The sequence below is a fragment of the Budorcas taxicolor genome, chromosome 10 (genome assembly GCF_023091745.1).
Source record: "Budorcas taxicolor isolate Tak-1 chromosome 10, Takin1.1, whole genome shotgun sequence".
Lineage (NCBI taxonomy): Eukaryota > Metazoa > Chordata > Mammalia > Artiodactyla > Bovidae > Budorcas > Budorcas taxicolor.
Window position 1 is genome coordinate 84,120,182 of NC_068919.1, and position 26,224 is coordinate 84,146,405.

The window sequence follows — 26,224 nt, forward strand, 5'->3', positions numbered from 1 at the left end:
GACAGCAATCAGGGAAGGGTGAGAAGGCAAGCAGGTCTGGACCAGGCCAGGGCTCCGGGAGTCCAGTCTACCCCAAGTTGACTGCTTCTGAAGGGTTACTGGTGAAATGCAAAAACATTTCTACATTTTTCTTTCCCTTCCCCACCTCCAATTTAAGCCCTGAATCATCACATAAAGCAGTCACTTGCTTCTTAGTCCTTTTAAACATTCATTTATTCACTGTACAAAATATTTACACTACTGCACAACTGTGTGGCCCTTTGGTCTGGCCTGACATTTGCAGCAGGGCTTGGTCTCTGCTGGAGTTCTAGAAACACGCCGACACTTTCCTTGGTGTTCACTTGGTGCCTGGTCTCCTTCATTAGCCAGGAGGTTAGCTGGCCGCCCAAGTACCTGGGCCACAAGGGCATAAATAAAAGAACTGAGCAAAATAAGAAACGTGAATAGGAAAACACTTCCAGTAACAGGCACTCTTTCTTCTCTCCGACATGGTGTACCTCTCCCCACACTGGCTAATTCCAAAGCAGGATTAGAACAGAAGGTCAAAGGAAAGGGCAAAAGAGCAAAGATACTTTTGAATAGTTAGGAGACAGAGAGAGAGCACTGGAAGAATACAAAACCACAACAGTACCAAAGGGTTTTGTGAAACAAAGACCCTGGGGCTAAGGACCACCGCAGGCTGCAGCTGCGGTGCCATGGTACCCAGGATGCCCTGAAAAGTGCTATGACTAGAGCTGAGAAAGGACAGATGGAGCCAAGAAAATCAACTCACACTCCAGCATCAGTATCTGGAGGGGCGGGGGGGGGAGGGGACGGGGGACACAGGATTTAGAAGAGGAACAACGGCCAAAGACAGCAGAGCCAGCCCACGTGCCCCCAGCTGGAATCCCTCTCTGGGCCCAAAGGGCAGCACTGTGCTTCCCAGGGGGATGATGACACTTGCCTGTATGTATCCCACGGGGCAGCACCTTGTCCTGGTCCCTGAGGAGAGCAGTGACCATGCGGCGTGGAGGACCCTGGGGTACAGAGGGCCCCAATGCTGGACCCTGGACCCCAAGGGTGAATGAGGTCAGCACCCATGCCAAGGACAAATGACAACTGTGAAGGAGTGAGGTCAGGCAGGAACTGTAGCAGCTCAGGAAGGCTTGTTCCTCATGATCCCTGGGAACAGGAGGGCTCAGACGTGCTTCAAGCAGGCCAAGGCATGGCCTCAAGTCTTGCCTCATCTCTGGACTCTTTGTACTTGCTGGTTTTGGCAATAAAGATGGCTTGTTAATATTCTCAGAGTCGAAAGCCCCATTGGGAATGGTCGCTTGCAGCAAAGCCTTCTTAGAAACAGAAACTTCGGAAATCGAGATTCTGAGTCTCGAAAATGTCTTCATTCAAATCGTTAATGGAAAAGGTTGTCGCCATCTTCCAAGAAACAGCTGTAGGCTCTCTTCAGTCTCGCCACAGTGAACCTACTTGTCTTCCTCCCTCCTGAGGTGCCCTTGCTGGTAACTGAGGGAGTGACAGGAAGTCACTGGGACAGCAAGGCGTTTCTCGTCTGACACAGCTCCTCAATGTGTGTCCCTTGTGTCCTGACCCTAAGGACCTCTGAGAAGCAATTACTGATCCCTTCTCCCTTGCCTTAGTGCTGCCAGGGAACACCAGGCAGAGAGAACCAGGAATCAGTGGCATGCTATCAAACTGTCCTAATTTCTTGCTCCAAAATTTTCTTCAGCGGAAACCTAAAGAATGCCCAGCTCTTAGCAGACAGCACAAGTTGGAGGTAAGGAGCCAGGGCCAGCCACATCTCAGTGTAAAGAACAAACTCAGGACAAGCATCAGTAGTCTTCAAGCCAGTCACATGCCAAGAAATGCCCCACAACACTAAAGGAGAATCGCCTTCAGCACTGGAGGCCACAGCCCGGCTAAGCTTTCACATTCTTAGGTCTGTCTCACAGGTTTATTATACTCAAAAAAAAAAAAAAAACAGCTTACTAGGGAGTTCTTCTTTATGAATGATACGATCATTTCCAGAAATGCTTGCACAGAAAAGCTCCTTTTCCAGTTCTGACGCCACAGGAAAAAAGGACCCATTGGTGCTATCAGTAACCACGCAAGCTAGCCGCGTGCCTGCACCAGCCGTTGTGCAGACAGACAAAACTCAAGGCTGTCTGTCGCTGTGGGCCACCTCGGGTGTGTGCCCCTCCTGGCTAGCAGACGCAGGCACCTGTCCCCGAGAAGGACTCACAGACCCCAGGTCAAGGGGACACGGAGGGAACCCCTGCGGAGCGTCGGCAGAGGTGGCTGGGAAAGGCGAGGACCCCAGCGCTCCCAGAAAGGCCGAGCCTCCGTGTCGCCTCCCCTCAGCGGCTGGGGCAGCTCCCGCCACTGAGCTCCTCTGACAACCGAGGGCGAGCACAGCAGGCCCCCACCCTCCTCTGCGACTGAGCGAGCTGCTCAGGGTAGGGGGCTGCCAAAGGGGGCCGTGGGGGGGAAGGCGGGAAGGGAGGGGGCGAGGGAAGGACTAGGCTGGGGGGTGACCGACTCCTCCACACGGTGGGGGGCGGCACGCGGCAGCTTCTGGCTGATGGTTCTGTGTCAGGGTCAGCAGTCGTGTCTGTGGCACGCGCCGCCTGGAGGTTCCGGAAGCCACGGGAGCCGAGCAGACGGCAGGGAGAGTGGTCAGAACATGCCGAAGCCCTCGCAGCCCTCGCTGATGGCCAGCTGTAGCATCCTGTGCACCTCTTCATAGGAGTCATACGTAGGGAGGCACAGCTGGTTGAAACTGCAAGGCCGAAGGGAGGGAAGTGATTAACTCATACAAGCAGACCATGCCAGTGAGGGCTGCAAAGATAACCCTCTGTGACAGCCTGCGCCGGGCCATCGGATACCCACCACGTGTGTGCAGTTGGTAGCGTGCTGTGGGTCGGGGCCGCGATAATCTGGAAGGAGGGACAGAGGGCAGCAAAGCCTCCAGGTGGCAGCTGAGAGGAGCCTGTGGTGAACTGCAGTAGCCGAGCCAACTCTTCCTGCGTCAGACTGGAAACCACAGTCCAAAACCACCTCATGACCTGTGGGGAGAGCACGAGGCTGGGGTCACACCCAGGTGTCACTGTGGATCTGACCCCTGGGGGAAGGAACGGGATGCTCTGAAGTGGGAGGAGGGGGCCCCGGTAACTTGCACACAGCTAGAATCAACAACCTCTCTAAAAGGGAGTGATGCAGACACAGCCAGGAGGGCAGTCCCTGACTGCTTGGTTCTCTCTCTCCGGCTTTTCAACGTTATTGCCTCTGTGGATACAGCATGCTAAGTCGCTTCAGTTGTGTCCGACTCTGTGTGACCCCACAGACGGCAGCCCACCAGGCTCCCTTGTCCCTGGGATTCTCCAGGCAAGAACACTGAAGTGGGTTGCCATTTCCTTCTCCAATGCATGAAAGTGAAAAGTGAAAAGTGAAAGTGAAGTTGCTCAGTCGTGTCCGACTCTTAGCGACTCCATGGACTGCAACCTACCAGGCTCCTCCGTCCAAGGGATTTTCCAGACAAGAGTACTAGAGTGGGTTGCCATTGCTTTCTCCGCTTATATATCTATTTGTATATAAAAATAAATATATATTTAAGCACACACTGCTGCTGCTAAGTCGCTTCAGTCGTGTCCAACTCTGTGCGACACCATAGACGGCAGCCCACCAGGCTCCGCCGTCCCTGGGATTCTCCAGGCAAGAACACTGGGGTGGGCTGCCATTTCCTTCTCCAGTGGAAGCAGCATGAACAGCCCTTAAGGACGAGGGTTCCCATCTGTCTGGATGACCATCTGCCTTTCCCCACCATGTATCGCTTTTGCCAGTTGACATGTCTGCTTCTCAGCTTTTTCCCTCTGAAACTTTTTCTGTATAATATGGTACAAATTCAACTGAAAGAATTTTGGCTCACTTACCTTTTCTCTGAAATGCCACGAGCCACCAATGACCACTGCGTGGGCTTTGAAGTCAGACACACTGATGTCCCCAGTCCCACACATCAGCAGCTGGAGAAGACAGTCATGTGTTTACTGGGACAGTCAGAGAGGTGAAGTCCCATCATAAGGTCAAAATATGTTAACATGCAAAGTGTGGAATACAGAAACATCAATAAAAAGATGTATGGTGAGGTCCTAATCCAAGAATACTACTTTAGGAATATCAATTATAATAGGTCAATGGTTCCTAACCAGTGCAGTAAAACTCACAGAGCTTTAATATATATATAGAGATAGATAGATGCCTGTGGCCTTACCCCAGACCTAGTGAATCAGAATCTCTAGGGACAGGTTACAAGCTTTTGTACTTTGAAAAAGTTTCCCAGGTGTTTCTGATAGGCACCCCTCATTAAGAATTGCTGCTACATATATTATTTTGGTGAAACAAAGGACAAAAAGGGAACCAAGTATTTACTGACTGCTCTGGATGTGGCCTGGGAATACCAGGGGGGAAAGCAGGCCCTTCCCCTTTGATGAAGACCCCAGCCCCATTTACGAATTTGTTAGGTGGCCTTTCCTTTCCCCCAAATCCACCCTTTTTTTTATGGACTGAACTTTTACTACTGTGCCTTCAGCTCCACCTCTACTTGATCAGATAAATGAAAAAGAATGCCAAAAAATGAGAACATTAATGACATCAGAGCCCTAAACATCTTGTTGATGTCCTAATTTGGTTCAGGATCCAGCAAGTTACTTAGCAGACTGTGAGTACTCATCCAATAGCTGTAAAGGCAGTCCTAATCAAGAGACAAGAGAAGCCCAAATGAAGCCTGAGAAGCTTGGTTCCTTCAAAAAGAACTTGCTAACGAGTAACTAACAGCAGGATGGGGAGCAATCCTGAAAGGCTGTGCCTTCCTCCTACGCACTTTACCAACTGTTAACAAATGTTTTGCTTCAGGATAAAATCCACCAGTGGCTGTTTCTCAGCCCGGAAAATGCTGGCACTAGGTGACAGGTCTGCCGGAAACTTCAGGACTGCGTTATTTGGATTTTATACCTAAAGGTACAAAATGTGCTGAAAATTATGTAAGACGTTGATTCTTGTTCTCAAAGCCAGTTCAGTTAATAAGTTAATAAGGTGCAAGACTCCCTGAAACTCCTGTTTTGTTTTTTTGGGGGGAGGGGGGAGGGGGCATACCTCATGGCATGTGGGATCTTAGATCCCCAACCAGGGATCAAATCCATGCCGCCTGCCTTGGGAGCACAGAGTTGTAACCACTAGACCACCAAGGAAGTCCCCTGTCTCCCCATTTTTAAAGAACTTCCTCACTGCAGCAAACAGTTTACAGAAACTTTAATAAAGGCTATGGGACTGGTTCCAAATAGGAAAAGGAGTATTTCAAGGCTGTATATTGTCACCCTGCTTATTTAACTTATATGCAGAGTACATCATGAGAAACGCTGGGCTGGAAGAAGCACAAGCTGGAATCAAGATTGCCAGGAGAAATACCAATAACCTCAGATATGCAGATGACACCACCCTTATGGCAGAAAGTGAAGAGGAACTAAAAAGCCTCTTGATGAAAGTGAAAGTGGAGAGTGAAAAGTTTGCCTTAAAGCTCAACATTCAGAAAACAAAGATCATGGCATCCGGTCCCATCACTTCATGGGAAATAGATGGGGCAACAGTGGAAACAGTGTCAGACTTTATTTTTGGGGGCTCCAAAATCACTGCAGATGGTGACTGCAGCCATGAAATTAAAAGATGCTTACTCAAAAAAAAAAAAAAAGAAAAAGAAAAAATAAATAAAAGACGCTTACTCCTTGGAAGGAAAGTTATGACCAACCTCGATAGCATATTCAAAAGCAGAGACATTACTTTGCCAATAAAGGTCCGTCTAGTCAAGGCTATGGTTTTTCCTGTGGTCATGTATGGATGTGAGAGTTGGACTGTGAAGAAGGCTGAGAGCCGAAGAATTGATGCTTTTGAACTGTGGTGTTGGAGAAGACTCTTGAAAGTCCCTTGGACTGCAAGGAGGTCCAACCAGTCCATTGTGAAGGAGATCAGCCCTGGGATTTCTTTGGAAGGAATGATGCTAAAGCTGCAGCTCCAGTACTTTGGCCATCTTATGCGAAGAGTTGACTCACTGGAAAAGACTCTGATGCTGGGAGGGATTGGGGGCAGGAGGAGAAGGGGATGACAGAGGATGAGATGGCTGGATGGCATCACTGACTGGATGGATGTGAGTCTGAGTGAACTCTGGGAGATGGTGATGGACAGGGAGGCCTGGCGTGCTGCGATTCATGGGGTCTCAAAGAGTCAGACACGACTGAGCAACTGAACTGAACTGAATTGAACTGATGGGACGTTGAAGCTAATAACTTGCATTATATGTATCATGTGTGAGCAGCAGGTAAAAACAAACTGGTTTTACTTTTTGCCTATACTCAAAGTTAATGGAACTTCAAGTCTGCTCATTATAGCAAGCTATTTACCATCTTACAGTGCATTCCAGTTGTCACAGGATCTAAGGGAAGAATATATTAACTCTGTAGTGTTGCCACCAAAGCTATGACAGGCCTCACATCCTTTGGATTGTCTTCACTAGACTGTGGCTCCATGACCCCACAGTTCCTCAAAAGCACAGGCCATATACGAGGTACTTGATATAAATAGTCTCTGAACAAACAAATGCTTCTAATGCCTTAAATCAACTTAGACGGTCACAGGATTTAAAAAGACTGTACAAGATACCAACATTCTTTACTACTCAACCAGTTTCAATAATATTTGATGAGTAAATAGTCATTATTACTATTCATCAATAGTTATTCCACATTCGTTTTTAAAAGCTGGAGAAAGGGTCCATGCATGGAGGAGTAACAAAAGTGAAACCAACTCTCACAGGGCTTTCCTACCGCATCTCATAACAGAAGGTGCAGGAAGCTGGTTCCTGGGGGTGTAACAAAATAGCAAGCCAGGGACAGGGAGTTCCAATTGTAAGCACTTACCTCAAGCTCATTCTCATCAAAAATAGCCAAGAGGTTTTCAGGGACTAACTCATTCAGGCCTGAAACAAAATATCCAAGTTAAAGCTATATCCACACCATGTGATACAGGTATTTACACCTCAAAGCCAAGAGTCAACAGAATCCCACCTTTTAGGAAATGTTCCACCTCCTCTTTCACTTGGCTGGCCAGTCGATACTGGGCCAGCAAATTTAAATAGAAGATTTTATTTGCGTTGGTGACGGGGGTTTGAGCTCCACCTGTCATAAGTTCTACAACCTGAAAGAAGCAAAAGACAGGAAAAGTGTGTGGATGGGAGTTTAAAAGACGACAGCTACCCGCATGTCCCACAAGCAGCACGTTATTGAACTGCACCACGGTCACACGTTCCTGCTCTGCATTTAGGTTCTCAACACGCTCGGTTTTACTCAGGAACTAAACTTCAGGGTTCCTACCACTATTGCTGTATTCTACTCATTACTGTTTCTGAAGCGGGTGTCTCAGGGAGTCTTCTCTGACCTGGTCAAATAGTGGCTATGCAACAGGAAGATATGTATGTTTCCTTGTTAGCAACATTTTAACATTCCTCTGATCCAAAATTAAACCATTACTGACTCTTCTCTTAAACCCCTGAGACAAATGAGACTCTATAAAGCCAGATAAACAGTAAAGAAGCATAATCTCAGAAATTCCAAGACATGCACAGATGTTCCCCTACATTCTTCTATTTCTAACGTGAGGCAATAGAAAAAGCCATGGCTTGATACTTGGAGACTAACTTGCTATGGGGTTTCAGTCACTTAGCTATTTGGACTCCTGGTTTTTCTGTGTGTGAAGAAAAGGCTGAACTGTATGATTTTCAAACAGAACTGGCACCCTCCTCCAATAAGCAACTCCTAAGGGAGCTTTGAGGAAGCCCTGAAACACAGTTTAAAGCCACCCTTGAAAACCTATGCACAACGAGCAAGATTGTCTTCACAGGTGAATGAAGGCCTCCATTTAGTTACAAGATCAGATTTTAAGGTCCTGACCATGGCATGGGAGGGACAGAACTTTGGTCCAGAGCAAAGATTCTCAATGGATCTAAACATGTAAGACTTTTTCTATTATTGGGCACAGTTCTGGTTATTTTTATTTTACGTGTGTAAGCACTTCTATTAGCCTAAATAGTAAATGACTAAGATTTAATATTCATATCAAATCCAATTAAAATCAGTACTCCCCTAAGCCTGCAGACCCTAATTCAGTCTTCTATTGACTTGAGATGCCTTGCAGTGCTGGGTCAAGAAAACGGACTCCACCCACACAGGTGTGAAGGCCAGCCAGCAGCTAAGACCCTCACAGGGCTCACAAGGGTATCTGTTTATCAGTTCAGTGCTATCAGTGATCACAAACTTTTACTCATTGCTATTTTGCTTTCAGTTATTTATAACTGCAACTTCAGGTTTGTCATGATTATTTGATATTATTTAACCCCAGAATGCAAACAAATCACGTGTGCATCAGAAATACTTTTGGCCGTTTTCTTTTAACCTTAAAAATAAACGGGCACAGTGTTAAAATGGGAGTCAACTACCTCCCTGCCCCTAATGTTGAGACAGACACTGTCATCCCTTCCAAAACTGCCTGTGCAGTGACACTTCACTATTACTTCGTTCTTTTTCTACTGGAAAGGAGGGACTAGGGGGAAGGATGGTATATGTGTCTCTGGCTCCATTTAAACAGGCCAAGGCCATTCAATGTGGGATACACTGCCCCAAAGCTACGCTGTCCAACACAGCTCACTGGTCATAGGTAGTTAATTTAGAAATTCAGGTATTTGGTCATACCAGACACATTTTGGGCGTTCAAAAGTACAAACAGAGAACACTTCCATCACTGCGAAAGCTCTACTAGACAGCCCTGATACAGAGGAGGCTGAGAAATGGGACCCACAGGCTTCAGTTCTGTCTCACCTTATCCAATTGACCTGATTTATTATATTTCTCTTCTGCAAAGACCAGCTCCATCTCACTCATGTCATTGTTGAGGATGAAACAAACTTTAGATTTGTAGAACTCTGGGTCATCTGTTTCAAAGTACTGAGGAGACAGAAAGACACAACACAGCATGACCACTCTCACCCAGAAATAAAATTTGTAACTGCTTGGAACCACTTACCCCTTCAAACATCAAAAATAATAAACAGAGGGTGGAGAGATTCCAGAGTTAATGGCCAGGGGATTTAGCAGAAAATACATACCCAAGACCTTACCTTGTAATGCATACGCAGTCCTATGATTTGGGCCAAGAAAGAACGGGTGAAGCGAGCTCGGACCAACTGCTTGTAGGCTCCTCCTAGAGAGGACTCATAGAGACACTTGCCCACCAGGCGCCCTGCAAACTCATACATCTTTAGGCGCAGATGAGTGGGGCGATTAGGGTTAGGGTGCACCTGTCAAAGAGAGAGATTAAAAGGTCCTGGGTCGTTTTTCTTCAAGCCTAGTTCTGGAAAGATTCTCCCTCCACAACTCTATTCCAAAGGAGCAAGAATTTCAGTGTTAGGATCAAGGAGCCCATCCAAATGGCATTGTTTGGTAGCCACCACTGAGTAATTCAAAGTGACTGGAGGATAAAGGACAAAGATCGACTTACAATAAACTGAAGAATCTTGTATTGATTTTGTGGTCCCTGGCTACAAACAGAAGTCAATCAGTGGATGATATAATGCCTCTTCCCTAAACCAGAACCTCTTTCAGCCAGAGTCTACTTCCCTACTCCCCTAATCAAATACCTTGTACAGAGTTCAATTGCTTCAGGGATGTTCTGAAAAAAGTGGCTTAATTATTAAAATACTAAGGAGTAGAACAGCCACTGCACTACAATGCTTTTATTCATCTGTCTGCATTTTCTCTTAGAGATGAAATAAGGAAGGCAACAAGGAGGGAGGTAATCTGATTAGTTCAAATTCTTACTAGTCTCTCCATCATAACACAATCCACATTTTGCTCCCACCCCCAGGGAAGTCACAGACTCACTAATGCTTGGTTGGTGTCACTGAATCGGGTGAAGAGTTGATTGGTGGTGTCAAATAGTGCTTTGCAGATTAATTCAAACCATTCCCGACGAGGCCCTCCCCAGTCCAGAGCTGGAAAGTATAATAAAAATAAAAAGTAATGCTGGCTCATCACCTTTTATCATTTTTGTTCATTTAATCATCATTTTATACTCTCTGATCCCTCTTCCCTCCATTCTACCACCTTGGTGTCCCATATTCCAACCCACCTTAACTGTGGACATTTTTTTTTTAATCCCACCTCATTCTATAGGATTAAAGGTATTCTGATCACTAAGCTGATGCACTCTAGCATGGGAACACAGATCAGAGATCCCAGAACTGCTGCTTCTCTTGGTACTACAAAGGTTACTCTGCCCTTCTGCTTCAAACTCATAAGAGCTCACCCTCCAAATCCTTGTCCGTCTGTGCTCTACAAGCTCAACCAAGCCATCTAGCCAGTAAACACCACCCTTTTGGACTTGACTCATGACTTCTTTTTCCCAGGGCTGGAGCAGGGGTGGCAAGCATGTGTAGGAGGGTTGTTTTCAGTTTCTGTGGATGTACTATAAGGAGATAGGGAGGAGTGGGAAGGAGAGTTAAAAAAGATGAGTGGGTAATTTCAAAACTGACCTTCTTCATCCTGAAAAACCACTTCAAAGTTCTTGCTCCAATCTGAGATGGAAAAATTCCGAGTGGCTTTCAGAGACTGAAAAGCAGTAAAAGAAAAGAAATTGTCAGAACACTGGCCAGCACCTCTGGGTGTTAAAGACAAAAACACGAGAACATTACCCCTGTCCATTTAATAGTCACAAGTTTTTGGAGGCAATATATTACTCAAAAATAAGCTTTAATAATACCATCTTAAATTAAAATGCACATATCTCCAGAAGAAATTTAAGATAAATAAAGTCAAATTCATATTTATACCATTGCCTGGCTGGAAAGTTGAAACTTTATTTTTTAACAGTCCTCATTTTATTGATGAGAAAACTCTTAAAAGAAATAAAAATGGTTCAAATCAGTAAGCTGTCAGCAAGAGAACCAAGGAGTCTTGGTTTTCAGTCAAGTACAGTCTACCCACTAGACATCTTAATCCACAAGGCTAGGTTCAGACAGGGAGCCATGCCACAAGGAGAAAGTGCCTGAGAAAAGGGGTTTCCAGTCACACCTGCCAGAGCCAAACATCACAAACACTTTCTGGACAGGGACCAAAGCCTTCTCATTGTCAAGGAATGTGAGAACTATGCCAGTGTCTGTGTAGTGGAGACAGAAACACATCAGGTGTTCCTTTTCCATCAGACCAGAGTGACAACAAAAATCATTTCCTTTTAATCTCGTAAGAGCTCTTCTTAATCCTGGGATTCAATAACAGGAACTTTCTTCTATAACAACAACTTAATACCTGCCTTCCATAGGAAGTCCATGAGATTGTTCACGAACTAGTCAAGAACAGATTTTACAGAAGTCTCTCCCCTCAATTAACATACCTCCAACAAATCTGCCCCAAATTCAGTATAGCCAAACACAAAGAACAGCGCTTAACATGTTTAAAGAAGACACAGATGTATGTTTCATAAAAACAATAACCTGTAGGATATAATTAAATAGCACAGAGGTTTCTAGCTGGAAAATTTTGATAACTGTTCAACTACTAATATGAAAGAAATTTTACTCACCGATTCCAACAAGGCATGTCTGCTGACCTTCAGGGTGACTTTAGAATGTGGTCTTTTCATATGTACCTGCCGAAGCTCTCGATGGAAAAAGTTCACCTTGTCCTGAAAGGTCTCGGAGCCCCCTGAGGAGCAGTAGGATCCATCATGGTTACAGCCTCTTTATAAGTCCCCTGTGCAGGCCACCCCTACACCCTCAGGCACTCAGGGTATCTGGGGTCGCTGCCTTCCCCATCAGACTCCCTGTCCAACCTCACCTATGTTCTTATGGAGCGAGCGGATAAACGTGGCTGCTAAGATGTTCCTCTCCTTACAGCTGAGCTCCACAGGAGGCTGAATGCCATCATCGACCACAAGGGTGAGCAGCTTATGGACAGGGTCAGGGCCAAGGTATGAAAACTAACAAAAGGGAAAAAAAAGAAAGAGTTACTCTATGAAGCCCTCAAATCCACCAAAAACCCTTCACATCCCTACCTTTCTGCACCAACCAACAAAAAACAAGTTAAGCCTAGTTTCTCCAAGTTAACTACCAGGAGTACATTTCCTTGCTTTTCACTTCAGGTGGGGGGTGCAACTCAGTGGTAGAGTGCATGCATTGCATGTATGAGGCCTGGGTTTCATCCTCAGAACCATTTTGAGGCTCTGTTCTCTACCACTGTGTCAATGGTAAAGAACCCGCCTACCAATGCAAGAGACACAAAAGACGTGGGCTCGATCCCTGGCCTGGGATGATCCCCTGGAGAAGGAAATGGCAATCCACTCTAGTATTCTTGCCTGGAAAAGTTCATGGACAGAGGAACCTGATAGGCTAGAGTCCATGGAGTCACAAAGAATCAGACATGACTGAGTGACTGAGCATGCTCTAAGATTCAGATTTTATGTTAAACTGAGTCATAGAGACCACCTGTAAGGGTCACAGGTAAGGTAAGTAAGGGTCACAGATAATACTACAGACTTTCAAACATAAAATATAAGAAGTGTGAAAGCTGTAAGGATATGTAAAACAGCAAATGAATACCTGAATAGGTTGGGCAAACTGGCTGGAGGAAAATGATTTGCCAGTAGATTTCAAAAGCTCAGAAAAGTTAAAAAAAAAATTTTTTTTTTTTAATAGATGAGACTACTGGTGCTGAAACAGTTAGTTTGGGCACATTAGGAAGCCAAGTTCAAGTAAGAGCTCTAATACCCTCTCCATTAGCTTAGTCTTAGGGGCAAGAGAGAATTGTTGAAGTATTTTGACTTCTACTAACTACTGTTTCTGTAAGCACGTGTCTTCCTATAACTATTGCCTTCACGAGGAGGAAGCATCTGCTTCTTCTTTTGGCAATGAATCCTGTGTGCACAATGAGAATTTCCAGAAACATCAAAAACCCTTCTGGGAAAAAAATAAAAGGTTGAGACGTTGGAGTCTGAAGCCTGTTCTACACGAACCGGATGTAAGGTTCAACTTACTTTGGTTCCAGGGCATACCCGGAAGGTGTAAAGGCGCCAGGGAATGATTTTCAGGTAGAACTCCTTCACTGAGAATTGCTGGAGGACCAACATACAAAAAATGAAATGAATGATTAAGAGGTTCTGTTTGGGTATTGTATTTCAAATACCTGTCCCCATCTGTATTTTCCATGATAGCCCTTTTCCTCTCTAAACAAGGAGGATAATTTACTCAGGACTGAAATCAAATAGAAAACATCAATTCTACCTTAAAACAGGCAAATTTAAAATATTGTTGTCACACTGCAATTTCACAAAGATGTCTCATAACCTTAATACTCAGGTCTTACTACCATTTCCAAATATCTGAGATCAGGTTTTCACTTTACAAGTAGAGAACATTTCACAATCAACATTTCATTTCACTACAAACAATCAGACTCTCCTCCTGCTTAGCCAGATACTTCTCAGAGAGACTTCTTCCAAATCAGTGGGGAACACCAGTGGCCCCTGTCTACTGCTTTATCCCTATCAGAATGCCACTAAGGATGTGCTGGGGATGATGGTGTGGGGGGCTGGGAGGAGTCGCATACAGAAGAGTTCACAAAACCCTATATGTAAGAATAAAAAGAAGTCTCTTGCCACTTACAAAAAAAAAAAAGAAAAGAAAAGACAATGCAATAACTTTTTAATCTGAAAAGACCCCTCTGTTTTCTGAACAAACAGTAGGTCAGGTTTTTTTCTTGATTTTTTAAAAAAATTCTTCATTAAAGAACATTTCAAACACATACTAAAGAAAACAGCACACTGAATTATCACCAGCTTCAATAATAATCAATTCATAGCCAATCTCACTTCATCTCTACCTTACCATTTCCCTCATCGCCATTCTCCAGGACAAATGAAGGCTGGATGTTTAAATGATGAATGGTACACAGTGAAGTGTTCTGAAGTAGAACAGAATTAGAACTCAGTTTTTGCTATGAGATTAAAGGAATGTAATGGGATGGTTCGAGTCTCATTTTTCTGAGGTCTGTATAAATAAGCAAAATACAAACACTAAAAACAAACTCCCCAACACAAAGCGTCTCTCAGCTCAGGGGCCTTGGTAAGTTCACCTCCCTTGTCTCTGCCAAAATTTCTCTATTCTAGCCCTGTACCCCAATGATGACATCTCTTGTGATTTCACAAATCAGAGCATGAAAGATCAAATTGTTCCCAAATGGCACAAAGGGCCAACAGTAATTTTACTCTAGTGAGAAATTATTAATGATTAAAAGTAGCTTTCTTTAAAACTCTAGAGCCATCCCTTGAAAAATCTTCCCAGGAGCGATCAAACAGCAGAACGCCCCAGATGCTTGAAAGTACCAAGGCACAGACTCTCTGGACAGAGGTGTAATCCAGTCCAAACCAGAAAGAGGCAGCAGAAGAGGTGGTACAGCCTTTTGCTCAATGGGAAGCCGTCGTTAGTATCCCTGAACCCCTACAAGGTGATGCTCGCACCGATTCTCAGACCATTGTTGGGTGGGTTTTGTTACCAAATATGAGCAGGCTCAGGCAGGGGACAAGAGTGGGAGTGCCAACCTTGGGTGACACGTAGCAGTACACCTTCTTCGGTTTCTTCACCTTCTCAGGGGTGTGACACTCAGAGGGTGAGTCTTCATCTTCTTCCTCCAGAGCTGTGGAGGGCCGGCGCTGGGCAGAGCTCATGTGCATGGGTGGGAGGTGCCACGGCATGCTGGTGCAGTTGGCAGCATTATACAGATAAGCTTCAAAGTAAATGCTCACTCCTGAGGTGGACACGTTGCGTTCAACGATATTCCTCTCGTTCTCTGAAGTACAACAAGGAATAAGGTTTAAAGTGCAAGACAGGAGAAGAAACTGCCCATCACCAGACCTTCAGTCCACAGGTCTCTAAACCAAGTTTTGGTCCAAATACCAAATATTTGGGGTGGGGGGGTTGGTCAGATGACTGTGGATGTGCAAAGGACAAGTGGCTTGGGAAGAGGACTAATTCACAGCTCTCCTCTCAACTCACCACTTAGGACAATGATGTCAAATTCACCATTGTTGATTGGCTGGTTTTGGTATGAGATGCAGGCATGGAAGCAGCCTCGAGAATGCAGGGTGAGCCGCAGGAATACCTGGCAGGTCTGCCGGTTGGACGTCACTGACTTCTCAAATGAGACACCGGTACTCTCCTCTTCCGGAGGACCAAGCTACAGGAGGAAAACGAAGCCATCACCAACCACACATAATTTTCCTGCTTGCACAGAAATTTACAAAGAACTTTCCTACCTTGAGCTAATCTAAGTCTCAGAAGGATGGCACCATGGTCAGGGAGAAGAAGACTGACTTAAGTGACCTAGATGGGAGCCTGCTCACCTCGTGAATGGACAGGCTGTAGTTGTGCTCATCTCTCAAGGACGTGGAATTGTTGGTAGGGTTGTCATACTCATCTCGGGGCACTATTTGAAGAGTGTGTGGCTGCCCACAGGTCAACACCAGGGTAGAAAAATGGCACACAATTTTGGTCTTGGAAGGAACCACCATTCCTGGAATAAAGGCAAGGGAAGGTAACGTCTCTGACTCAGAGAGTCCTAGAAAGCTGGGTGCCCGCCCAATTCCTAGGGATAAACAATACCATTATGAGCCAGAGAGAAAAGAAAGAAAAAAGAGAGATTAACTCAAATGAACTTTTGGGAACTCATTTTTACAAATTCCTAACCACTGCAAGCACTAACCACAATGACAGAATAAACTGGAGGAAATACAAGTGAGAGTTACAGATATAGTGCCTAGAATCCCACTGGGAACCTACAAGTGAAACTGGCCTTAAAAATAAGTGAATAACTGTAAGACAAATTCGAAATATTTAGGGGCAAATCTAACAAAACCCGTGGAAAACTTGTATATTGAAAACTACAAAATGCTGATTAAAGAAATAAGTTCAGAGGCATACCATGTTTATGAATTCAGACTCAACATAGTAAAGATGCCAATTCTCCCCAAATGATATGAGGTTTAACACCGTTCTTTGTTTCTAGGTTTAACACAGTTCAGTTCACTTGCTCAGTCGTGTCCGACTCTTTGCGACCCCATGAATTGCAGTAGGCCAGGCCTCCCTGTCCATCACCAAGTCCCCGAGTTCACCCAAACTCATGTCCATCGAGTCGGTGATGCCATCCAGCCATCTCATCCTCTGTCGTCCCCTTCTCCTCCTGCCCCCAATCCCTCCCAGCATCGCAGTCTTTTCCAATGAGTCAACCCTTCACATGAGGTTTAACACAGTTCTTACCAAAATCTCAGAAAGATTTTTTGATAAATTTAGACAGTATTATTCTAAAATTTATATAGGGGGGTGGCTGCGGCAGTTTTGCTGGAGCACTGGGCGGCAGAAGATGGTGGAGCTCGGCAAGAAGTACTGCGTGTACCGCCTGGCCAAGAAGGACGTGGCAGCTCAGGTCGGTGCTTCCTGGAACCCCCAGAAAGTGATGGAGCATTAAGTAAGCATGTACATCCACGGAAACCTGGGGAAGGCTTGCATCCCCAACCGGGTGACCGACCACACCTGCCCCAGTGGGCGGCCCTCTCTCTCAGCCTCATCACCCCCTTGCCACCCCTAGACATCTCGGTGGCCGAGAAGCAGCAGCTGGGCTACATGCTGCCGCGGGACAACTAAGAGATTGAGTACAACCAGGATGCCGAGAGGCTCATCAGTGGGCTCTCGGTCAACTAAGACGAGGACACCATGGAGATCGAGCTGAAATGCGCGCACACGGACATGTACGTGCGCAAGGTCCACAAGCAGAAGCGGCGCAAAAACACTGCGCACGACTACAACCTGCTGCCCGCCTTCCCGGGCAAGGACTAGAAGGAGCGGGTGTTGCGGCGCAAGGTCACCAAGGAGAAGGAGCTGCGGCCGCTCTACCAGTTCATGTCGTGCAAGGAGTTCAACGACCTGTTAGAGAACGTGCACAAGGAGAAGATGCTGCACGACAAGCTCTGCGAGCCACAGCGCTACCGGCGCAACGGCATCACCAAGATAGAGGGGTCGGCCAAGTACCATGTGGCCTGGCACAAGCGCGAGAAACACGAGGCGGTGGCAGCGGCAGGAGGCGCCAAGCGCGGCAAGGAGGACGGCTGGAACGGCGAGTTCATGGCCATCAAGCACCTGCCAGGCTTCGAGCTCCTGCTGGACCACAAGAAGGTGCTGTGCAGCATGCTGAACCTGAGCCCCGCACACTACATGACCGTGAAGGCCATCATCATCAAGGACCACCTGCAGAAGCACCAGGGCATTCCCTCCAAGAGCCGCCTGCCCAGCTACCTGGACAAAGTCCTCAAGAAGAGGATCCTGAACTTCCTCACTGAGAGCGGGTGGATACCCAGGGACGCCTCCTGAAGCCCGCCACCCGGAACACGGAACACGGAACACAGAACACAGACAGACGGATGGACAGCGAAGAGGAAAAAAAAAGCTTTCTGAGCCAAAACGAAATGGGGTGGGCGGGTGGAAGAGAGGACACACTTTTCCGGCCCCCCCACCCCCACACTGTTGCACTTTTTTAAACAAATCCAGTTGTTTTTTTAGGGTATCAATTCTTTTTAAGGTCCCATTAATAAATGGATAAACAGTGGAAACAGTGTCAGACTTTATTTTTTGGGGCTCCAAAATCACTGTAGATGGTGATTGCAGCTGTGAAATTAAAAGACACTTACTCCTTGGAAGGAAAGTTATGACCAACCTCGATAGCATATTCAAAAGCAGAGACATTACTTTGCCAACAAAGGTCCGTCTAGTCAAGGCTATGGTTTTTCCAGTGGTCATGTATGGATGTGAGAGCTGGACTGTGAAGAAAGCTGAGTGCCGAAGAATTGATGCTGTTGAACTGTGGTGTTGGAGAAGACTCTTGAGAGTCCCTTGGACTGCAAGCAGATCCAACCAGTCCATTCTGAAGATCAGTGGGTTCTTTGGAAGGAATGATGCTAAAGGTGAAACTCCAACACTTTGGCCACCTCATGCGAAGAGCTGACTCATTGGAAAAGACTCTGATGCTGGGAGGGATTGGCGGCAGGAGGGGAAGGGGATGACAGAGGATGAGATGGCTGGATGGCATCACCGACTCGATGGACATGAGTTTGAGTGAACTCCGGGAGTTGGTGATGGACAGGGAGGCCTGGCGTGCTGCAAATTCATGGGGTCGCAAAGAGTTGGACACAACTGAGCAACTGAACTGAACTGAAGAACCAATAGCAACAGCTGGATCAAGGGGAAAACAAAACACATATATATTGTAACTGAATCCCTAAATGTAGTACTTTAAGATGATGATTTGCCTTTAAGTGTTCAGTTGGGAACATATGATGATGAGATTGGGAAATCTCCTTTTCATTTCTTCCCAGTGGTACAGGACTGTGAGATGGGCAGAGAGGAGCCCTTCCCTGCTGGCTGCCGGCTCACCTTCATGACCTGAGCTCTGCCACGGCTGCCCTCAGTGTCAGGCAGGTGGCACTTTAGGCTGAGGGCGCTGGGCTGGGCAGAAGAGGCTGGGGAAGGGCGGGACAGGTATCCATAGGGACTTGCAGGGAGGAATCTGGTGAATAGTTTGGCCAAACTGAGCTTCCCCACAACGGCTGGCAGTGGCACCTGGAGCCTGTAGCCCACCCAGTCCGGCCACCGGGAGCTCACTGCGGCTCCTAGGGCAGGGAGGGTGGATGCGAGGCAGACTGGCAGACTGCAGACTGGCAGAACGTGGAGCCTCCCCCCCGGGGCTGCTTCTTGCAGGGCTTAGAATTTGGCCGAGCATTTTACTTGGAAGAACTCATTTTAAATGAAGTTCCTGAGTGTTGAGAGTTCTGGATTTGGGGTCAGCTCCTTCCAGGGTTCTCACCCCAGGGGCAAGCCCCTCTTTCTCTGAGACTGGCCACGTGTCTTGTCTTGTGTGGTATCAGGTGCTGGGCTAGGTGAGAGGGATCCTTGTGACCTCGAGGCCCAGGCACTGCTTCTCTGGGCCGCCGTTTTGAACCAGACTCTGGCGTGGCTCTGCCCAGCCCGGTTCAGAGAGGCTCTCAGGGGCACCCTTTTGTGACGGGCACAGTGCTTTCATGTGGGAACCTGAGGAGTCGTGTGTCTTCCAGCTGCCCGGGGCTCTTGTGTCAAGGCCCTGCTGTAGAGTCAATGGAGTAGCCACATCCCAGTGCTCCTCCTGTTGTCCCGGGGTGCATCCTGCCTCTCATCTCTCATCCCTCGTAATTACCAGACTGTTTACCTCCCAGAATGTTGGGCTTGAAGTTACATTAAAGTGAAGGTATTTGAGAGAGAAAAGGAAAAAAAAAACCCTCATCATTTCCAAGGACGGCTTAGTTATGGTGCTTTTTCCTTTCATTGCCTTCTGTCTGTCCCGTAGGGTGAATTTCCAGCATTAAATACACACGTCAAGTATACTGGGGGCTTCCCTGGTGACTGAGATGGTAAAGAACCCAGCTGCAATGCGGGAGACCTGGGTTCAATCCCTGGATCGGGAAGATCTCCTGAAGAAGGGAATGGCAACCCATTCCAGTATTCTTGCCTTGGAGAACCGCCACGGACAGAGGAGCCTTGGCGGGCCACCGTCCATGGAGTCGCAAAGAGTCGGACATGACTGAGTGCCTGACGCTCAAACACACTGTCTGTGGCTTTAGTTGTAAACCGCATGGCATGCTGGCAGAGCAACACTCCATGTGACCTGACCGCAAGCCCAGGACCTCTCTCTTCTGACCATAAGGCAGCGGGCGGTGGTGTCACTCCAGAGCACCGCCTCCGGCTGTCGCCCACAGGGTAACCACAGCTGAGGAGAGTGCGGACACGGTCTGTGCTGAGCAGAGGCGGAGACAGTGCTACGTCCTTCCAGGGGTTCTGAGCTGGGGTTCCTGGAGCAGCAGCGCAGCTCCCCCCGGGGGAACCCGCTGGCCCTTCAGGGACTTGGCCCCGCCCAGGCCTCAGACACGCGGGGCGGGGCCTCGAAGGTCACTGGAACGCAGGCTGAAGTCTGAGAACTACCGGCTTTAGCCATTCCGGGGTCACCGATTTTCTACATCAGATTCCTAGTTTGGTGAGGTTTTAAATTTAAGTCTTATTTTTATACAAAATGATTGGCAGACTTTCACTAAGCTTGAGAAGCAAAAGCTCCCTGTAAAATGTGCGTGGCCCCGGCCAAGAGCTGTCAAACGAAAAGTTCTGTACTTAAGCAGGTTTTCAGTGTATCTTTTCTCGATGGTATGAAGAATTTATTTAGGCTTGACTGTTTTTAAAAACCATAATGAATGTATAATTTATGTTAAAAGTGTGAACCCTTTGGTACAAAGGAAAAGTAATTTTATGATTGGTTGCTTCTTGCCCCATCAACTCCATCTATTACTGTCACATTAGTCCTACCCCTGCTGTTTGCTCGGAGCCTTTAAATTTCTGTATTTAATTCTTATGATAAATGAGTCACCATAATCCCATGGAATTAGGTCTTTTCATAACTGAAACTCTCGAGTCACAGAAGATAATCAGCTGTTCAGAATGATGCTCTGGATGGCCAGCATTCTGAGAATGTATTCAGACCGAAACTCTGCCTACTTGCTCTTTTTTCGCCTTTACACATTAAACAGGTTGAGAACTAAAAATAAAATAAAATAAAATTTATATAGAAAGGCAAAAGTTCTGGAAGAGCTAAAACAATTCTAAAACAGAAAAGTGGAAAGAGTCAGTTTACCCAATTTCAAGACTTATTACATAGCTACATCATTAAGACTCCGGTATTGGTGGGAGGATAGACAGACCAAAGGAACAGAATGAGAACTCAGAAACAGGTCACCACAAACATGCCCAACAGATCCCTGACAAAGGTGCAAAACCAATGTGATAGGGGAAAGACAGCCTTTCCAATAAATGATGCTGGAGCAACTGGACATTTATAAGAAAAGTACTGACCTAAATTACAAAAGTTAACTAAAAATGAATTACAATCTTAAATACTAAAACTGGAAGATTTTACAAAAAAAAAAAAACCCACAGGAGAATATCTTCAGAACCTAGGACTACTCAAAGAGTTCTCAGATACCAAAACATGATCCATAAAATGAAAAATTAATAAATTGACTTCATCAAAATTAAAACTTGTTTTGTGAGAGACCCCATTAAGGAGATGAAAAGAAAAGCTAAGAAAAGAAAAGACTGAGAGAAAATATTTGCAAACCACATCTGTAACAAAGGACTTAAAAGAGCTCTCAAAACTCAGTAGTAAAAAAACAAAAACTCCCATTAGAAAATGGACAAAAGACATTTCATCGAAAAGGACACACAGATGGCAAATAAGCACATGAAAAGATGTTCGACACTGTTAACCACTAGGGACACGCAGACTAAAACCACTATTCATAATGGCCACAAACTGGAAAACAACCAAGATGTTCTTTAACTGGTGAAAGATTAAATCAAGTATGGTATACTCACGCCAGGCAATAATACCACCCAGCAATACATTTTTAAACCATTAAATTGTGTATTTTAAATGAATGAATTATAAAGCATGTGAATTAAATTTCAATAAAGGCACTATTTAAAAAGCAAAGGAGAAAAAAGGAAAAGAAAAAGGAAGGAAGGAATGGAGGGAGGGAGAAACAAGAAACCTACCAGGCTGAAAAATCTTGTAGTAGGGACTATAGGCCACGTTTAACCCACCAAGCTTCACTGAGATTTCATACCGCCCAGCTTTGCGCACAGTAAAGGCCACCTTGACCACATTGGAACTGGGCTCCTGGAGGACCTCCTGGGTCACTGGAATTTCCACTGCCAGCTCAACATGAGAGATGTGGACTCTTAGTCCCACAGGCCGGTGTGCAGGGAAGGGCTGTCCGTTCTTATAGAATAACTGTGGTGGGGAGAAGAGGGACACCCATTGGTGAGCAGAGGGACAATAGCTGTGCAATTTGAGAGAGTGTGGGGTGGGAGGGGGTGGCTGGTAAATCCCCACACCCACCTAATCCTACAGTCCTGCTCACACAAGGAGAAACAAATTCTCTCTATGCTTTGAAGAAAACCATTAAATCACAGACAAATTCTTAACCATTTCAGAGGAAAGGGGTGAAATATACCCTTGAATCCACTTCAACTTGACACTTAATGAACCACAGAGGCCGCCTCCCCTGTCTTACTGGCCCTTTTTTCTTACATTTATCACTGTTAGCTCAAACATAAAGGGAAGTCAGTGGGTATCACTGGCACTGAGTGAACAAAAGCTCTAGGCAAGGCTGGGGGTTTCGGACTATGAAACCAAGATGAAGGCTGCAGTGCAGAAGTCACTGCAGAGGCAGTAAACTTTCTGCAAAAGGCCAGAGAGTAATACTGTTAGTTAGCAGGTCATACAGTTACTCAACTGTGATTAACGTCTCAAATGTGACAGCGTCTACAGGCAGTACAGGAAGATGAATGGGTGCGACTGTGTTCCAATAAGCCTGTATTTATAGAAGCAGGAAGTGGGCTTGATTTAACCCTTGGGCCATGGTTTGCCAACCCCCTCATCTACAACACCTACCCTCTTCAGTAACATTTTTCTCATTGTGAAAATGTAACATTAAGCTTTGTACTTCTTCTAAGCTGAGCACCTATTAAAGCCAAATGACAGAAAAATTGACTCTTTAGATGTTAACAATTCCCAAGTTCCTGGGGAGGGTAGGGGGGTGAGGTGGAGGGAATTGAAAAACAAGGGAAAATATTAACAGTCCAGACCAGACCAGACTGGGCTCTGGAAGGCAACTGACTCAGAAACCCCAGTGCGTACAGAGACAGAAACATTCCCTTACATGCACTCGGAAGGCCATGCTGTGGCCCACCTCATAGGGGTCCTTCCAATCCCAGGAGACTTTGCAAGACCGGGGATCCAGGTAATTTCCCCGCACGTAGTCATATATAGTCCGGTCCCCTCGGCGCTCGCGGTCCTCATTCTGAAGGAAGCTGACTACACGTGCGGCAAGCTCAAAGAGGAACTTAATTGTGAAGAAGAATGCAACCACAGACACTGTGATGCCACCTATGTGAAAGAGAAAACACACACCACCTTCCAGTTACACATCACAGCTTCTCCTTATGGAACAGGCCAGCCATCAGTCAGGGGAGAAGTCCAAAGACCCACTCTACCGGGTCACCACCTCTGTGGGTGAAGACAGGAACTTCCTTCCATACCAGGGTTAAAAATGAAGGTCCTTGGGCCAAATTCCACCCACTGCCTCTTTTTGCAAATAAAATTCTACTGAAACACAGCCCCACCCACTCATTTACTATTGTCTAGGGCTGGTTTTGCCCTAAAACCAGAGTTCAGCAGTGGTGACACAGAGTGTATGGCCTGGGAAGCTGAAAATATTTACTCTTTGGCCGTTCACAGAAGAAGTCTGCCAACCCTTGTTCTATACCAGGGACCATATACAATGCCTACCCCCAAGCTCCCTGCCTGTGCTGGGCCCTGACAAGAGTAGTAAAAAGAATGTGTGTTCTGCTCTCTCCAGTTGGAAGTCCTCCCCTTCCTTGTCCACTTGGCAAAAGCCCCCCCACAGTCCCTACCACAGTTAGGGGTTCCTTCTTCCAGGCTACCTCAAACTCCTGTACATCCATTCATCTACTCAATGTTTCTCCCTCTTTGTGTTACAAACTTCATGGAGGCAGATTTTTGCCTTATTTGGCTTTGACTCGACAGGAAACACTGTCTGGCACCGGCTATAATTACTCAATAAATATTTCTCAAATGAATGAATTCCGCTGCTAACTCTGTGAAGGTACATTCTGGCATGATTGGAAATATTTCTGAGTCTCTTTTCAAGGACAAAGAGGGAGGCAGAAAAGGATATAAGCAACCCTAACCAAAAAAATGAGAGCGGGCTCTCTCCGTGACGTACCAATAACGTAAAACATCAGGTCCCTTCAGTGCCAACAGACAGCCGAGGATCACAGCTGCAGCTGCAAAAGAAAACTTGTTTAGTTTTTCCTGATTCTTCCCTGCAGCCGTCTCAGGAAGAGACAAAGCAGAGCATGTGGCTTGAGCCAACCATCTCTGGCCTTCCTGTCCCTGCTCTCTCTCTAGCTTGACAGGTGCCCTACAACACTGCAGAGAAACAGACTGCATCATTGCCCCGAAAGATTTCCAATCTACCGACCACCCTAGGAATACCACAAACAGCCACTTCTAATTAAGAAATGCAGTAACATGGCTTTCATCTTCCCGGATCCAGGGCCCCAAGACAGTTTCCCTCCCCCAAGCAAAGTAGTGCTAATTAACACAAGCAAAGAGGATAATGGAGTCACTTTCCCCTTACATTTGCCTTCTGGAAGTAATTCATCTAAGTAGAAATAGTTATATAAAATGTGGATTTTTTTTAAAAGCAAGGATTATTATCATCATGTTGGCATTATATAATTAAAATGAACTCTGGGTCATCTCAATAATAAGCAGTGGGCATGTAAGAGAAGCTGGGATTTTTTTTTTTTTTGCTGTTACCAATCAGACAAACTAATGGGCCTTGTGAAAGATGAGCCCAGCAGGGGCCAAGGAGAGGAACCAGAGAAGGGGACTGGACTTCTCATCCCAAGTGACGTCTGCCAAGGTCAGAACAATTCAAACAGGGGCCAGAGTCTGAGGGGAAACTTTCACTATTAGCAGACTTATTCCAGAGTAAGACTTCAATCTTATTACTCATTTGAACCATCCAAGGTACTGCCAAGGAAAAATACAATGCACACTGACATTCCTATCTCATCCCTGAGTTCTGACCTTAGCAGGCTATGCGTGCTTTCCAGTTCACAGGGCACTAAAGTCACTCTTTAAAGTCAATAGATATTAAGGTTATCAATGTGATCTCAAGCCAGCACCTTTCGTCACCACTAATATATAACTTAGAGACAAGACATATGAAAATTTCTTTGCTCAGATTTGAGAGGAACCAAATCACTTTTATTTTGAACAGCTTGTGCTTTGATGTCTAATTGTGCTGGGAAAATTTAAGAGAAAGAGTGGCTGAAAATGGCCATTAGATCCTTTGATAACAATATATCCAATGGAAACCATAGGGAGCAGGTAATCTGAGGAGTGACCATGTCAAGTTTCTTAGAAATCACTATTGAGACTGGTAACTCAAGTCCTACCAGAAAAGAAATCCACATATGGAACATTAGCGGTATCAACACACATGGGTTACACTGCTCTCCAAAGGGTCTACAGAGACGATACACTAACTCAAAACTTGAGATCACAGCTAGCAAGTCTCCTTCCCAAACAAGTATCTCATCTCCGAGGCTGAAAAGGTGGTACCATCTCTCTAGAAGCATCTGTCTGCGCCTTACAGGATGTACTAGGGGAACTGGTGGAACCAAAACCAGCAGTTTAATTGTCTCAGACGCTCTCTCAGTTGGATGTCATTCAATCTGATCCTGGATGCGAACACTTAGTCCTCAGCGAAGTTACAGCACTCAGTAGAAAATGCAGTGTATGTAGGTGATGCTACAGACTTGTGTCTTAAGTCTCTGACTCCCTGGAGGAATAAAAGCAACACGAAATTTATGGCACGCATCATGAGGGCTGGGGAGATTCCTATGTGCTATCTCTCTGACAACTGCAACAACATTTCTGTGAGAGGCAGCTGACAAGCAGTAAGTCAGAGCCGAGAGACCAGTTGCAGGCTGCAATCGTATGACCTGTCTAAGCTTCAGAGTTCTCAATGCTGTAAAGAGTTGAGGTTTAGTAATTCCTATGGTACCATCTCCTTTAGTGTAATAGGACTTCAGTAAAACTCTCCACAACTCTCAAGACTCTTAAAAAGTATAGCAAAAAAAAAAAGAAAAATACAGAGAATGAGGGCATAACTAGACTAAAGCTAGACTACCTGCGTTCAAATCCATTCTCTGCCACTCACAACTTATTTAATCTCTCTATAATTTGCCAGTTTCCTTAGCTTTCAAATGGGGCTAATATCTGTGTGTACTTCTTGGGGTACTGTGAGGATGAAAAGGGTTAATACGTGTAAAGGGTTAATACTTGTAAACAACCAAGAACGGGGCCAGTGAGTTCTCAGTTTTAAAACTATTACTATAACTATTATCAATAATAGTAGCAGC

General features: G+C 45.8%; 1 protein-coding gene across 6 annotated transcripts in view; it reads right to left on the reverse strand.

The window, feature by feature from the left end:
* Positions 1–216: 216 nt before the first annotated feature.
* Positions 217–26,224, reverse strand: part of AREL1 (apoptosis resistant E3 ubiquitin protein ligase 1) — a 45,297-nt gene continuing 19,289 nt past the window's right edge. For 4 of the 6 annotated variants that reach the window (XM_052646610.1, XM_052646607.1, XM_052646611.1 and 1 more), the window contains 18 exons: positions 24,013–24,073; positions 22,927–23,153; positions 21,758–21,995; positions 15,481–15,650; positions 15,134–15,314; positions 14,680–14,927; positions 13,117–13,194; positions 11,922–12,063; positions 11,668–11,789; positions 10,622–10,697; positions 9,972–10,081; positions 9,209–9,388; positions 8,910–9,035; positions 7,104–7,233; positions 6,957–7,015; positions 3,924–4,013; positions 2,884–3,059; positions 217–2,773 (listed from right to left, as the gene is read on the reverse strand). In XM_052646610.1, coding sequence (XP_052502570.1) covers positions 2,671–2,773; positions 2,884–3,059; positions 3,924–4,013; positions 6,957–7,015; positions 7,104–7,233; positions 8,910–9,035; positions 9,209–9,388; positions 9,972–10,081; positions 10,622–10,697; positions 11,668–11,789; positions 11,922–12,063; positions 13,117–13,194; positions 14,680–14,927; positions 15,134–15,314; positions 15,481–15,650; positions 21,758–21,995; positions 22,927–23,153; positions 24,013–24,028 — 2,472 coding nt within the window. In that variant the 5' untranslated portion in view covers positions 24,029–24,073 and the 3' untranslated portion in view covers positions 217–2,670. Of the gene's footprint in view, positions 2,774–2,883; positions 3,060–3,923; positions 4,014–6,956; positions 7,016–7,103; positions 7,234–8,909; positions 9,036–9,208; positions 9,389–9,971; positions 10,082–10,621; positions 10,698–11,667; positions 11,790–11,921; positions 12,064–13,116; positions 13,195–14,679; positions 14,928–15,133; positions 15,315–15,480; positions 15,651–21,757; positions 21,996–22,926; positions 23,154–24,012; positions 24,074–25,421; positions 25,642–26,224 lie in introns of all 6 variants that reach the window. The other 2 variants (XM_052646608.1, XM_052646612.1) reach the window with 2 other exon arrangements.